The following is a 15,347-nucleotide window of genomic DNA, read 5'->3' as shown; positions in this document are numbered from 1 at the left end:
AATTGAATTGCGCTTCTTTAACATTTTTTGAAATTTAATTGATTTGTTACTGTACAATAATATTTTTTGAAAATAATTGAATTGAGCTTCTTTAACAGTTTTTTTTTACAAAATTTAATTGAATTTCTATTAAGTTTTGAATGTGTTCGATGTAAATATATTCTTTATAATGAAAACAACTAATTAAAAAATAATTCTTACTAATATCAAATAAAAAACAATAATTAACTGACAAAAGTTGATCTTAATCTAATCTAAGTATTCTAAAAGAAGATTAAACGATTGCGCCCATTTCATGGCTTGAGAAAGCTTGACATCATCTACATACTTGCCCTAATAAGGGTGATTCTTCCAAACAATGGTCATTTCTTCAATGGGGACTCCCTTTGTCTCGGGCAATAACTTATAGATGAGAAAACTCATACCCACCACACAGAATGCAAAGAAGATAAACAATCCAAACTTCAAGTTGCAAAGCATAGCCGTAAAGACTTGAGCAATGACGAATGTGAAAATCATGTTGACTGTGACCGTTATGCTTTTAGCAGCGGGACAGATTTCAAGTGAGAATATCTTACTGGGAACTAACCAACCCAAAGGACCCCATGAATATGCAAAACAGGCTATGTAAAAACACATTGCTACTACAACGACAACGGAGAACCAAAGTGGAAGTTGACTCGGATTCCCACTCGTACCGAATTTGGGAGCAAGTGAAATAGTCATCACAAGCTAAGTTGAAAAGATATTGAAAGCGATGAATTTAGTAAGCAAAATCAAAATGCTTAAATGTTGGTAAATTGAAACTGTGATTACCTCACAAAGAAATATTTGAAGGCCACCGGAGAGGAAAAGAGTTATCCTTTCGTGCTTGTCGACGGTGGCAATGGAAACAAGTGTTGCACAAAAATTAACATTGCTAGTGATGAGCGCGAACATAAGGAAAGCGTTGTTGCCAAATCCCATGCTCTTGAACAAAACAGGAGCATAAAACATGAACACATTCATGCCTGTTAATTGTTGGACAAGGGAATCAATACAGCAAAGGTGAGCTGAGGCCTGTATTTTCTGCTCATAATCTCACTCCAAGGGTTTTGAACCAACTTGGCTGCCTTACTAGCCTTTGCCAAATCTTTGAACTCTTCATCAACGTTTCCGATGCCACGGATCTTTCTCAGCATATCTTTAGCCTCTTCTAATTTGTTGTCAATCAACGAGTTTGGCGAGTCGGAGAGGAAACAGCAACCAAAGAAAAAGATCAAACTGTTGAATGTCAAGAACGGTGCACATGCAATTCGATGCACATGCAATTTTTTATGGCACCGAAAGTGTAAGCCTAAATTGTTGACAAAATGAAAGGGTAAAATTTCACAAATAGTCATTAAAACTTTAGGGTATTTACAAGTTTGGTCTTTAAGCTTCAACTATAAATATCCTAGCTCATTTAGCTTCAAAATCATCCCAAATCATTTTAGCTTTCTCCCAATACTAGAGAATTTAGAGAGTTTCTTGAGAGTTGTTTTCTCATTTTTATCAATAGAGAATTATCATTGTTTTCTCCTTTGTAGATCGAGAGAGGTTCTAATTCATATTTTCTCATAGTGAAATTCTTCTACCGTTGCCCGTGGTTTTTACCCTATATTATTTAGGGGTTTTCCACGTAAATTTTGTGTCTTCTTTATCTTTATTTTTATTTTCTCAAATTATCAGTTGCAATTTTGCTCTATCCGATAATCGTCTTCCGCAACAATTGGTATTCTAGCCAAATTTGAGTGTTTAATATCTGCTTATTGTCTTTGTGGTTGCCTGGATCCTCCAACATAAGAAAGTAAGAAGGTATTACCCATTCTTTGAAGGTTCCAAAGAACTATTCACGATAGTGAAATAGTGGGAGCTATCCGTAATAGAAGTTATGGGAACGAAATTTGATAATGAAAAATTCAATGGGAGAAATTTCTCATTGTGGAAATTGAAGATGAAGGCTATCCTGAGGAAAGAATGTTGTCTAGCAGTTATAAGTAAAAGGCCGGTAGATTTCACAGATGACAACAAATGGATCGAAATGGACAGGAATGTTATGGAAAACTTTCATCTAGCATTAACAGATGAAGTATTGTCAAGCATCGAGGAGGAGAAGACAGCTAAGGATATATCGGATCATCTCACCAAATTGTACGAGGCCACATCGTTGCACAATAAAATTTTCCTTAAGAGGAAATTGTACACTATCCGGATGCCAGAATCTACTTCAGTGACGGAGCACTTAAACACGCTGAACACTTTATTTTCTCAGCTTACATCTTTAAGATATACAATAGGAGAACAAGAACGTGCTGAACTTCTACTTCAAAGTCTACCTGATTCGTATGATCAACTCATCATCAACTTGACAAACAGTAATGTCACCAGTCTAGTCTTCAATGACGTTGCAGCTGTTGTTCTACAAGAAGAAAATCGGCGCAAGAACAAGGAAGATAAACAAGTAAATCTGCAACAAGCAGAAGCGTTGACAACGATGAGAGGGAGATCAACAGAACGTGGCCAAAGCAGCAGTCACAAACATGGTAGATCGAAGTCGAGGAGCAAGAAGAATTTAAAGTGCTACAACTGTGGAAAGAATGATCACTTGAAGAAGGATGGTTGGAGTCTAAATAAAAACTCCAATCCACAAGGTAATACCACAAATACTTCAGATGATGGAGATGCTCTATGATGTGAAGCGTCAATCACCGTGGAAGGAAGAAAACGATTTGCAGATATATGGCTCATTGATTCGGGAGCAACATATCACATGACCTCAAGAAGAGAATGGTTTCATCATTATGAACTTGTCTCAGGAGGATATGTGTATAGTTGCAATGATCATGCCTTAGAGATCGTTGGCGTGGGAACCATCAAATTGAAGATGTATGATGGAACAATTAAAGTTGTTCGAGATGTGTGGCACATGAAAGGCCTGAAGAAAAATTATTATCCTACGGATTGTTGGATAATAATGCAAGCAAGATGAAACATGGAAATGAATCATGAAGGTGTTCCGTGGAGCGCTTGTGGTGCTGAAAGGCGAAAAGATAGTAGCAAACTTGTACATACCGAAGGGACAGACTTTGCTAGAAGCAGAAGCCTTTGTTGTTCATGTAGTTTAGATTCTGCAATGCTATGGCATCAGAAACTTGGACACATGTCAGAACAAGGAATGAAAGTCCTTGTGGAGCAAAAACTACTTCCAGGCTTAATAAATGTATCACTTACTTTGTGTAAGCATTGCATAACAAGTAAGCAGCACCGGTTGAAATTCAACGCATCAAATTCTAGAGGAAAAAGTGTTCTAGAATTGGTTCATTCTGACATATGGAAAGCACCAGTTACATCCCTCGGCGGAGCAAAATATTTTGTCTCATTTATTGATGACTACTCCAGGAGATATTGGGTGTACCCTGTTAAAAAGAAGCTGAAAGTGTTTTCAACTTTCAAAAACTTCAAAGCGCGGATGGAACTTGATTCTGGAAATAAGATCAAGTGTTTCAGAACAGATAATGGAGGAGAATGCACAAGTGAAGAATTTGATGACTTTTGCAGTAAGGAATGCATCAAAAGGCAGTTCATAGTGGCGAACACTCCTCAACAAAATGGAGTGACAGAGCGGATGAACAGAACCTTATTAGAAAGAACAAGAGCAATGTTGAGGGGTGCAGGCCTAGAAAAATCATTTTGGGCAGAAGCAGTCAATACCACCTGTTATTTGGTAAATCGAGCTCCATCAACTGTAATAGAGCTGAAGACCAATGGAGATGTGGACTAGTAAACCAGTTGATTATTCAAACCTCCATGTATTTGGAAGTATTGTGTATGTGATGCACAACTCCCAAGAAATTTCAAAGCTGGATCCAAATCCAGGAAATCAAATTCTTGGGGTATGTTGATGGTGTAAAGGGGTATCGCTTGTGGGATCCCACTACCCGCAAAATGATCATTAGAAGGGATGTTATCTTTGTAGAAGATAAACTACAAAGAAAAGAAGACGGTGATAGGGCTGAAAAGTCAGAGACTACACAGATACAAGTTAAACAAGGAGATTCTTCAGAAGTAGAACCAGCACATGATGAACAAGAACCAGAGAGTTATGAAGCTCCAACAACTCGTCAATTAGATCGTGTGAGAAGACCTCTCAATTGGCACTCATATAATGTTATAAAAGGAAATATTGCATACTGCCTTTTAACAGAGGATGGTGAGCCATCAACATACCATGAGGCAATAAACAGCTCAGATGCTTCATTATGGATGATGGCGATGCAAGAAGAAATCGAAGCCCTTCATAAAAATAATACATTGGACCTTGTGCCACTACCACAAGGAATGAAGCCAATTGGTAACAAATGGGTCTTTAAAATCAAGCGAAATGGTGATGATCAAGTGGAGAGGTATCGTGCAAGACTGGTGGTTAAAGGATATGCTCAAAAAGAAGGTATTAATTTCAATGAAATCTTTTCTCCTGTGATTCGACTAACAATAGTTCGAGTAGTCTTGGCAATGTGTGCTACATTGAACTTACATCTAGAGCAGCTAGATGTTAAAACAACTTTTCTTCTTGAAAATCTTGAAGAAGAGATTTACATGCTCCAGCCTGAAGGTTTTGAAGAAAAAGAAAAGAAGAACTTGGTTTGTAGGTTGAACAAATCTCTATACAGTCTAAAGCAGGCGCCGAGGTGTTGGTATAAGAGATTTAATTACTTCATTATGTGCCTTGGATACAACAGACTTAATGCAGACCCTTGTGCTTATTTCAAGAGGTCTAGTGATAACGATTTTGTTATATTGTTGTTGTATGTGGATGACATGTTGGTTGCAGAACCCAACAAAGATCATATTGAAGAATTAAAGGCACAACTGGTTAGGGAATTTGAATTGAAGGACTTGAGATCAGCAAACAAGATTCTATGGATGCAAATTCACCGAGATAGAAGTAATAGGAAGATTTGACTTTCACAAAAGAATTACTTGAAGAAGATCTTGTCACGATTCAAAATGCAAGATTGTAAGCCAATTTCTACCCCTCTTCCTATTAACTTCAAATTATCCTCCAGTATGAGTCCTAGCAGTGAAGAAGAGAGGAATGAGATGTCTCGAGTATCGTATGCATCAGCAATGGGAAGTTTAATGTTCGCTATGATATGCACAAGATCAGACATTGCGCAAGCAGTGATAATGGTTAGTTGGTACATGTCGAATCCAGACAAAGAGCATTGGAATATAGTAAAGAGGATCCTGAGATACATCAAAGGGACCTCAAATGTTGCATTATGTTACGGAGGATCAAACTTACTAATCAATGGGTATGTAGATTCTGACTATGTAGGAGATTTGGATAAAAGCAAATATACTAAAAGATATGTGTTCAAAGTTGCTGGTGGAGCTGTAAGCTGGGTTTCAAAATTGCATTCAGTTGTGGCTACGTCCGCAACGAAGGCGGAATATGTACCAGCTACACAAGCCAGTAAATAAGCAATTTGGTTGAATATGCTATTGGAGGAGCTTGGGCACAATCAAGAGTATGTCTCTCTATTTTGTGACAGTCAAAGCGCCTTGCATCTAGCAAGGAATCCATCATTTCATTCAAGGACAAAGCACATACGAGTTCAATACCATTTCATTCGTGAAAATGTGGAAGAAGGGACAATAGATATGCAGAAGATCCATACCAAAGACAACATAGCAGATTTCATGACGAATGCGATCAACGGTGATAAATTTACGTGGTGTCGATCCTCTTGTGGCCTGTCAGAGACGTAAGCAACATGAAGGTACAAGGTAGAAAGAATGATGTGAAGATATGATTGTTCCAATCAAATCTTCAAGTGGGAGATTGTTGAATGTCAAGAACGGTGCACATGCAATTCGGTGCACATGCAATTTTTTATGGCACCGAAAGTGTAAGCCTAAATTGTTGACAAAATGAAAGGGTAAAATTTCACAAATAGTCACTAGGACTTTAAGGTATTTACAAGATTGGTCCTTAAGCTTCAACTATAAATACCCTAGCTCATTTGACTTCAAAACCATCCCAAATCATTTTTCTCCCAATACTAGAGAATTTAGAGAGTTTCTTGAGAGTTGTTTTCTCCTTTTTATCAAGAGAGAATTATCATTGTTTTCTTCTTGGTAGATCGAGAGAGGTTGTAATTCATATTTTCTCATAGTGAAATTCCTCTACCGTTGCCCGTGGTTTTTACCCTATATTATTTAGGGGTTTTCCACGTAAATTTTGTGTCTTCTTTATCTTTATTTTTATTTTCTCAAATTATTAGTTGCGATTTTATTCTATTCGATAACCGTCTTCCGCAACACAAACTAGGGACAACGGCTCCACCCAAGCTTATTCGCCAACCCCACCCACCTTCGATCTTAGCAGTGAAGTAGTTCAAGAAGTTGGCAACTAATATACCAATGGTGATTGACAATTGGAACATAATGTTCAAAGCTCCTCGGTATTTAAAGGGAGGTGTCTCATATAGGTAGATCGGAAGAGACTGCAAATAAAATTCAGATTAAACAAAAACATATATGATAATATCTAAACAAATAAATGAAAACCGATGAGTACCTGATTCGCAAATCCAATGCCAAAGCCGAGCAACACCCGGCCAATAATAAGAATGGGTACGTTTATAGCTAAGCCGTTGAGAATGGCACCAATGGCGAAGAGAAAACCTCCGAGCATCATCGTCGTCCTTCTCCCAAGTCCTCGGTTGGTCAGAGATGCTGTTATGGATGACAGAAGAGCAGCCAAATATAACGAAGATGTAAATAACGTTAATATTTGGCTGTCAAACTTACAGTACTGAACATCTGAAGGATGGACAGATATTTCTTTATTATAAACTTCCGGTAAGAATTTTTTTTAAAATGGATCCATGGATGTAACTCCACCTGCAAAATTAATCATTAATATTCCAGAACTAACAATGTTGAATGATAAAAAGAAAAAGAAAAGCGAGAACGTTTTTACCAGAAATCCCAAGATCATAACCAAAGATTAATCCACCCGAAGCAGCAACAGCACAAGCGAAAAAGACCTTCCAAGTAAAATTTCCGGCATAGCTTTTCCCGGGACCAGAAGAGATACCTCCACCGCCGCCCATTCTAAGAACTCTGAAGCAAAGGAAATCGCACCGGCACCAAAGGCGTGAGGTAAAGTAGAAAGATGATGATATGTTTCGTATGTTTAATCTTATATAAATAATGTATATGAAACCTATCCTATTTCAACTTTACTCCTAATAATACTACAACTAAATCTCTATTTATTCTTCTTTAACTTCTGAAACATTAATATATTGCGTTTAGAGTTTGATTAATATATGGAGATGGAGAGGGAGAGAAATAGAAGAGATGAAGTACACACACATGGGTATTGTTTTAGGTTATATTAATTTATTTTTGGATTAATTTCATTTAAGTCCCCCATCTTTAGCCACATATTTGTATTTTTGTCATTGAGTTTGGACTATTATGAATTTTATTCTGGATCATAGGGTCTGATCATGATAATTTACCTTATTGTTTTGCTGAAGTATTTATTAAGAAGTTTTAGGATTAATCCTTCTTAGGTCCCTAACATTTATGGGCCTTTTTATGAAATAGTCACCCCTTCCTCATTTTTTTAATTATTTTGAATATAATGCTCTAGTTTCATTAGTTTTATTTTAATCACTCATTTATATTTTTTATTTCGAAATTAGCTGTGATATTTTTATTTTCTTTCATTTTGGTCACTATTTTATTTATAATCTACTCACTGTTATTATTTTATTTTGATCTCTATGCTTTACTTTATTATATTTTAGTCATTTTAATTCTATATTTTAATATTCTGAACTATTTTATTTTTATTATGTTTTAAGATAAGCTGTGCAAAATTTAAAAAAAAAATCACGATCGCGACACCCGCAGTGAATGCGATGACATCTGTTATGTCTGCAACCGCGATAAATGCGACATATCCGAAAACGTGACCACGAATGCTATTTAAAACCTTGCCCCTTATCCAACACGAGCATTGTTTAAACATCCATTGTCACTCTTCAATCAACATAGACAACTATCACAACTTAACTCTCCATCATCATGCACCCTTTCTTCTCATTCCCAACATTATACAAACACTTGGAAGCCATGCACTACCTATGCACCCCTGAAGCTTAAAAAATAAGGAAAAGAAAAAGAAAACTCAAAACAAAACTTTAAACCCCAAACACCCAAAACCTTTTAGAACAAGTGTGAAACACCCAACAAGAAACTTCATCCTTGCATCATCCTTAAAATCGAAGACCTCCGAATGTACCCATTTAAAACACTCTCTAAATTATACAATCAACATAATTTATCATAAAATATCAAGACCAATTTAACACCCAAAGATTAAAACCTCAAAAAATTGATTTTGAATTCGAGAGAGCATCAGAGGTAGAGAAAAACAAAGGATAAAACAAAACTAAAATAGCAGTGAAAAAGAAATAAATAAAAATAAAATAGAGGTCTCATTCTCTAGCATCTACATTTGAGTCGAAGGTGGCGTAGATTGTTTAACTTTGCTTTAAGTCGTCGATGGTGCAAACTATTTATCATTGTTTTGAACGAGCCTTTGTACAACTTGTTTAGCTTTTACCAAAACAATGTCGAGGATTTGAGAGTTAAACCGATCATATTATTGTTAATGACCGAATGGGTGACGGAGAAAGAGAACAAATGGATGAAGAAGATGAGCGAGAAATGAGCAGTGATGAATGAAAATAATATAAATAAAATATTAATTTAATTTAAAAATTTAATAATAGGGTCATGTCATCTCAAAGTTATGGAAAAATAGACGGAGTGAAAAATAATTTAATATATAAAGTTCAGTGATTAAATTAAAAAAAAAATTAAAAGTGCAGTGAGTGAAATAGAAAAGAAAATAAAGTTCTTATAATTATGTAATTTACCCTTAAAAATAAATAAATAAATTTGTGGGTAAATTGCATTGAATGGTTCCTGAACTTTCATAGCATTTGCATTTGGTCATCATATTTGTAAAATTTGTAATACAATCATTAAACTCTTAATCCACTTTCATTATTCATGGTTGTCAATTGTCTTAAAGATAAGTTGATATGTTAAAGTTTTTTCTCCCCCTCCTAAGTTTCTCATACTTGAAATTAAAAACGGCCACTCTTTTCAATGTCTTTTTATCAACGTTCGATGGTTTCTTTGATAAAAAAATATTATTAAACTACTCTTCATCTTTTCTCTTTCTTTCTTTTGGTTCAAACTCGTCGCTCCTTCTTTCACATGTTTCCTATTGTAATTTGATGGTTTATCCAATCAAAAAGATAATTGAATTACTCTTCTTATTTTTTTCTTTTGGTTTAAACTCGTCGAAAAACCTTCCAATTTCCTAGCCAAACTATGTTCATCTTCTAATCACCATCAACTGTTGAATCAACTTAAAATCGAACCATGTTAATTTTTTAGTCAAATGAAACCTTCTCATCATTAGAATTGACTCATATCCGCTCCATTCATCAGAAATTCACCACGGTCGAGATGAATAGTTTTCATTTTATCTTTACTTCTTTTGTTTTTTTTTTATGTTGTTTCTTGTATTTTGTTATTGATAGTTGTGATTGTGGAAGTTGATAGAATAAGATTGTTGATGGTGGCTTGAGTTTTGGTTGGCTTGGTTGTTGCTCGTGATTGTGGTGTTTGAGACTTAGATGAAATGATGATGATGAATGATTCGATAGTGATGGAAAGATTATGGAATGATTGAGTATGGGTGTTGCATTTAGTGATTATAATGATTGGAAGAACATTGGGGATGATGATGAAATCGAAAGTAGGTTGGTGGTTGCCAATTTAAAAGTCTTTTTTTTTTAGAAAAATACTTTAACGTGACAGGTTAGCTTTTATTAATAGCTTTGATTGTAATGAAATCAAATTAAAAGTTTAGTAATTATATTACAAGTTTTGAAAGTTTGGTGACCCAAATACAAGTTTCTAAAAGTTGAGATACCATTTATGTATAGCTTATAATAACAATATTTTAAAAAAATAGGGTAAAGTATAGTAATGGTCACTGAACATTTTTAAAGCTTGCATTTAGATCCCTCAACTTTTAAAACTTACAATACAGTCTCCCAACATTTAATCCACTTGCAATATGGGCCCGCGCCTATGAAAATTAGGGTAAATTATATAAATGGTCACTGAACTTTTCAGGCACTTGAATTTAGGTCCCCTAACTTTTTAAAACTTACAAAACATTCCTCAATTTCATTGTAAACCCCAAATTCCAAAGTAATTCAATTTCATTCTAAACCCTAAATTCCAAAATAATTCAATTACATTCTAAAACCCAAATTCTAAAATATTTCAATTTAAGGAGGAATATACTAGATTATCTTTAAGAACGTGATAGCGTTTTGATTTTTTTACTTTTGTGAAGAAAACAAATACACTCCCTCCTCGTAAATGTAAATTTAGTGACCTTCAATAATTTAAATATAAAAAATGATTATGGAAGAAATTGAATAAAAAAACACAATCTCTCAATGAAAAAATTAAGAATCAAAATCCCCAATTGATATCCTTATAATTTTTATTTATTTCAATTATAATTTAGTTTTTTAATAGTTTGATGTGATTATAAGATAGTATTTATTCAAATTTTTTAATTTATTAATAATATAGATATACCCTACAAACACAATTGTTTGAATTTAAAACTTTGAAAGAAAATAACATTTTTTACCTATGAAACCACTTAACGAGTTATAATATAATTTTGTTAAGTGTATTAGAAAATTAAAAAAAATAGATCGTGCTAGAACTAAAAGAATACGTGACCATGAAATAGAAAGTTTACGTACGTTACGAAAACATGGCATAAACCACATCTCTTTTGAGTTGATTGTTATCATCAACTTAGGGTATATTATATTAAATTATTGATTTTTTTTATTTTTTTTTGAAGTAGTCAACTTCAGTGTTTATTTTTTTATTGGGTTTTTTATGATTTTATTAAATAATTTTTATACAAAAAATATTCGATGTAATAAGTAAATAAATATTTAATTATCATGGTAATATTTATATTTTAATTATAATAGAAATAATATAAAAATAAAATATATTTATACATCATTACTATAATTAACATAACTCATATATAAAATTTTGACTCTGCTATTTATGTAGTCTTAATATTTATATGAAAGATATAAAATATATTAACACGTATAATTAGATATAAAAACATACACAAATAATTAGAAATATATTTATTTTTAAATAAATGAATTATTATCATATATTCTTACTATTGAAAAATTTTCATGTCTTTAAATTAATATTAAAAAAGTATCATATGTTTTTAAATATAAAAAGTAAATTAATTAATAATTTAGTGACATTCGTGTCGTTTATAAAAAAAAGACAGAAATTGAAGTATTTTAGAATTTGGGTTTTAGAATGTAATTGAATTATTTTGGAATTTAGGGTTTAGAATGAAATTGAATTACTTTGGAATTTGTGGTTTAGAATGAAATTGAGGATGGTTTTGTAAGTTTTAAAAGTTGGGGGACCTAAATTCAAGTACCTAAAAAGTTTAGTGACCATTTATATAATTTACCTTAATTTTCATAGGTGCGGGACTATATTATAAATGGATTAAATGTTGAGGGACTGTATTACAAGTTTTAAAAGTTAGGAGACCTAAATACAAGATTCAGAAATGTTCAGTGACCATTACTATACTTTACCCTCGATCAATCAACGAGATGAGGGAATAAAATCCATAATTGTGCTTAAGGCTTAAGCAACCTGACTACGTCCCTACATGTCTTTCCGTTTTTTGTTTTATCGACGATGAAAAAGCAGAGTTTGGTTCAAAGCTCCTCCGTCTCAGATACAACAAGCTTGACGTGACCTTCCCTACCATATTAAAACCCAACTCTCCACACTCCCCAACCCAAACATGGCTTATTCTTCTTCTTCAATCCACTTCCTTCTCCTCTTCTCTTTTCTATTCACTTCTCTCGCTCGTCTCTCTCCCGAGACCACCACGACTACCCTCGATGTCGCTTCGTCTCTTCAACAGGCTCAACATATTCTCTCCTTCGATCCACAATGTGTAGAACCTTTCTCTCAGGCCCAAAACCAACCCCTTTTCTCCAACTCTTCTTCCTCTTCTGTTTTCTCTGTTCCACTCCACTCTCGGGGATCCTTGCACAAAACCCACCACACCGACTACAAAAATCTTGTGCTATCCCGACTCGAGCGTGACTCTTCCCGAGTCGACTCACTCACTACCAAACTCCTCTTTGCCCTTAATGGAGTCGAGAAATCTGAGCTGAAGCCGGTGCCGACCAAGATCCAAGCTGAGGCGCTTTCTACGCCGATTATTTCCGGGACAAGCCAAGGGAGTGGGGATTATTTCACCCGGGTCGGAGTCGGTAGCCCGGCTAAACAATACTACGTGGTTCTCGATACCGGGAGTGATGTTAACTGGATCCAATGTGAACCCTGTGCCGACTGTTACCAACAATCCGACCCCATTTTTAACCCATCCGAATCCTCCACTTACAGTCCTATTACTTGCAAGTCGAGGCAGTGTACTTCTCTAGAAGTTACCGCTTGCCGTAGAGGGAAATGCTTATACCAAGTCTCGTACGGCGATGGGTCATATACTGTCGGTGATTTCGTCACCGAAACAGTGTCGTTCGGTAACTCCGGGAACATCAAAGGCATCGCTTTGGGTTGTGGCCATGATAATGAAGGCTTGTTTGTTGGAGCGGCGGGTTTGCTTGGACTCGGCGGTGGAACCTTGTCTTTAAGTTCGCAGATCAAAGCGACATCGTTTTCTTACTGTTTAGTGGATCGTGACTCGAGCGGTTCGTCGACTTTGGATTTCAACTCCGGCTTACCAGCCGACTCGGTGGTCGCTCCATTAATGAAGAGCGTGAAGATCGATACGTTTTATTACGTCGGTCTGACCGGGTTCAGTGTAGGAGGCCAACCGGTTCAAATCGCCCCAGAGCTCTTCGACATGGACGATTCGGGCGAAGGAGGTGTTATCATAGACTGCGGGACCGCCATAACTCGGCTGCAAACTCAGGCGTACAACGCGCTCCGAGACGCGTTCGTGAAACTGACGAAGGACTTGCCGAGCACGAGCGGGGTGGCGTTGTTCGACACGTGTTACGACCTGTCTTCGAGGAGCAGCGTGAAGGTGCCAACGGTGTCGTTTCATTTCGGCGGTGGGAAATCGCTGGATTTACCCGCTAACAACTATCTAATACCCCTGGACTCGTCGGGTACGTTTTGCTTCGCGTTTGCTCCTACGTCGTCGTCTATGTCGATCATCGGTAACGTGCAACAGCAGGGGACACGTGTCAGCTTCGATTTGGTTGATAATAGGATCGGCTTCTCTTCACATCAATGTTAAGACATAATTTACAGCCTTTTAATCTCTGGTTAAAAAAAGGGGTTTAACTAGTAAGATTTTGTTTTACATTCAGTCGAGTGGGGCAGCAGATTAAAAGAAGGTTGGGTCCCACTCGAACAAATACCAAAGGGAAAGAAACAAACTTTAGGGTTTTAAATCTGCATTAACTTTAGTAGTAGAATATTTTACTTATTCATTGTAAAATCAGTCCAGAATTTCATGATAATATTAGTTTTTTATTTTCACTTTTATTAATTTCGTTAAATAAGTATTACTTTTTCTGAAACTAAATAAATTAAGACACGGGTGATGTATGGTCCCACCTCCAGTGGGTATGTTGGTACCATTTTCGGCAAGCTTTATAATATTTGTATCGTCGCTTATTAGATGACACGAACAAGATTCCACAGCAACTTTGATCCGGGTCCCACCATTTCCCGCCAATCCAGATGCAATAAACTAATATGCATCCTAATTTAAGGTTATAAAATAATAATTTTTAGTTATAATTGGAAATGTACTAAAAATTATAATATTTTAAATTGAATGTAATCTAAAATGTTATTTTTATATTATTTTTTAATTAGAAATATTATTTTTTTATAATTTTTTTTATTGAGAACCGAATATATTATATTTTTTATAATTGTTTTTTAAGTTTAAATTAAGTTGCCAAGGTTTGTAGATAATTCTATTGCTTGCAAAATTATAAGATCAATTTTTTTTTTTTATAATAGGATTTAAGTTCTGCTCAGTTTCTTTTATTTTTCTTGAAATTGTAAAATAAGTTAAATACACCTATTACATTAAAAATAAATATATAATTTAATATATTTTTGGTAAAAATAATTTTACCAGTAAAATTCAGATAATATTAAAGTTGTTTTTAAATATATTTAAAAATTATAAATAAATAAAAATTCATTTGACATCATCTAAACACCTTTTAAAGATGTATCAAATAATAATGTAAATAAAATGAAATGAAAATGTTCATATTTCTTTACCACATGACAATGCAACATACTTTACTAGATTCCAGTTTACACTCTTCTTGGAGCAGTATAATTCATTTGAAATTCTAATTTTTTTGTCGTGTTTATGTTGATCAAGAAAAAAAAATTAATGACCATTTTATAATAACTCAATAAATTCAATAATCATTTTACAACTTCTGAAACTTCGTTAATCAAAAAGATTATTTCAAGAAAATATTTTTGTGACAATTAATGTGTTTTACCTTTAAAATTTTTGTTTGATGTATGTTTAAACTAATTATCTACAAAAATAATTAAAATAAAGTTAAAATTTCACTAGAAAAAAAAGTAAAATAGTGACAATACGCATCTTCTATAAAATGTTAAAAGTAGAATTGTTTTTAATAATATATTGTTTATCTGATTCATTGATGATACATAAAATTATATATTTAATGTATCATATATCCACCCTTAAAATTTAGAGGATTTAACTTTCTTCTTTTTATTATTCATAAATATATATCTTTATCTTGTTTTTTGGACACCCCCTGATTCAAAGAAAAGTGGAGGACACTTAAATTGAAGATGCATCAAAGAAGATGACTTTTTCCTTATATAATGCATGTTCTGATATGTCTGGATTCCTATCATGGTCTGCCCTACAGTAAGCCAAGCAGCCTCACCATCGTTAACCTTTCAAAGCATAGAAGATAGCAGCTCAACACAGATAAAGCTTCAATATTTCAGCAAAATCAACAATCAGATTCATCACCGGAAGTACGAAGGTTTACGGGTAATTTTTTTTTTTTGAGTTATTCAAATTGATAAGTCCAATTTTATAACTCAAATTTGATTTGAAATTTTTTAATGTTGGACATAAT

The 15,347-nt window shown here is 34.3% G+C and overlaps 1 protein-coding gene and 1 pseudogene across 1 annotated transcript; one reads left to right on the top strand and one right to left on the bottom strand.

The window, feature by feature from the left end:
* Positions 1–333: 333 nt before the first annotated feature.
* LOC120191933 lies at positions 334–7,142 on the bottom strand (annotated as a pseudogene).
* Positions 7,143–11,993: 4,851 nt separating this feature from the next.
* LOC120191652 (protein ASPARTIC PROTEASE IN GUARD CELL 1-like) lies at positions 11,994–13,737 on the top strand. Its single transcript, XM_039194563.1, has one exon. The coding sequence runs from the start codon at positions 12,017–12,019 to the stop codon at positions 13,484–13,486; it is 1,470 nt and encodes a 489-aa protein (XP_039050494.1). The 5' UTR covers positions 11,994–12,016; the 3' UTR covers positions 13,487–13,737.
* Positions 13,738–15,347: the final 1,610 nt, after the last annotated feature.

This window comes from Hibiscus syriacus, unplaced genomic scaffold, assembly GCF_006381635.1.
Source record: "Hibiscus syriacus cultivar Baekdansim isolate YM2019G1 unplaced genomic scaffold, ASM638163v2 tig00116971_pilon, whole genome shotgun sequence".
NCBI classification, from domain to species: Eukaryota; Viridiplantae; Streptophyta; class Magnoliopsida; order Malvales; family Malvaceae; genus Hibiscus; species Hibiscus syriacus.
The sequence above is the reverse complement of the archived record's forward strand: the minus strand, read 5'-3'. Positions and strand labels throughout refer to the sequence as shown.

What these genes read in the sequence shown, in the direction of transcription:
- LOC120191652 (XM_039194563.1), top strand. Translation starts at nt 12,017, where the DNA reads ATGGCTTATTCTTCTTCTTCAATCCACTTCCTTCTCCTCTTCTCTTTT.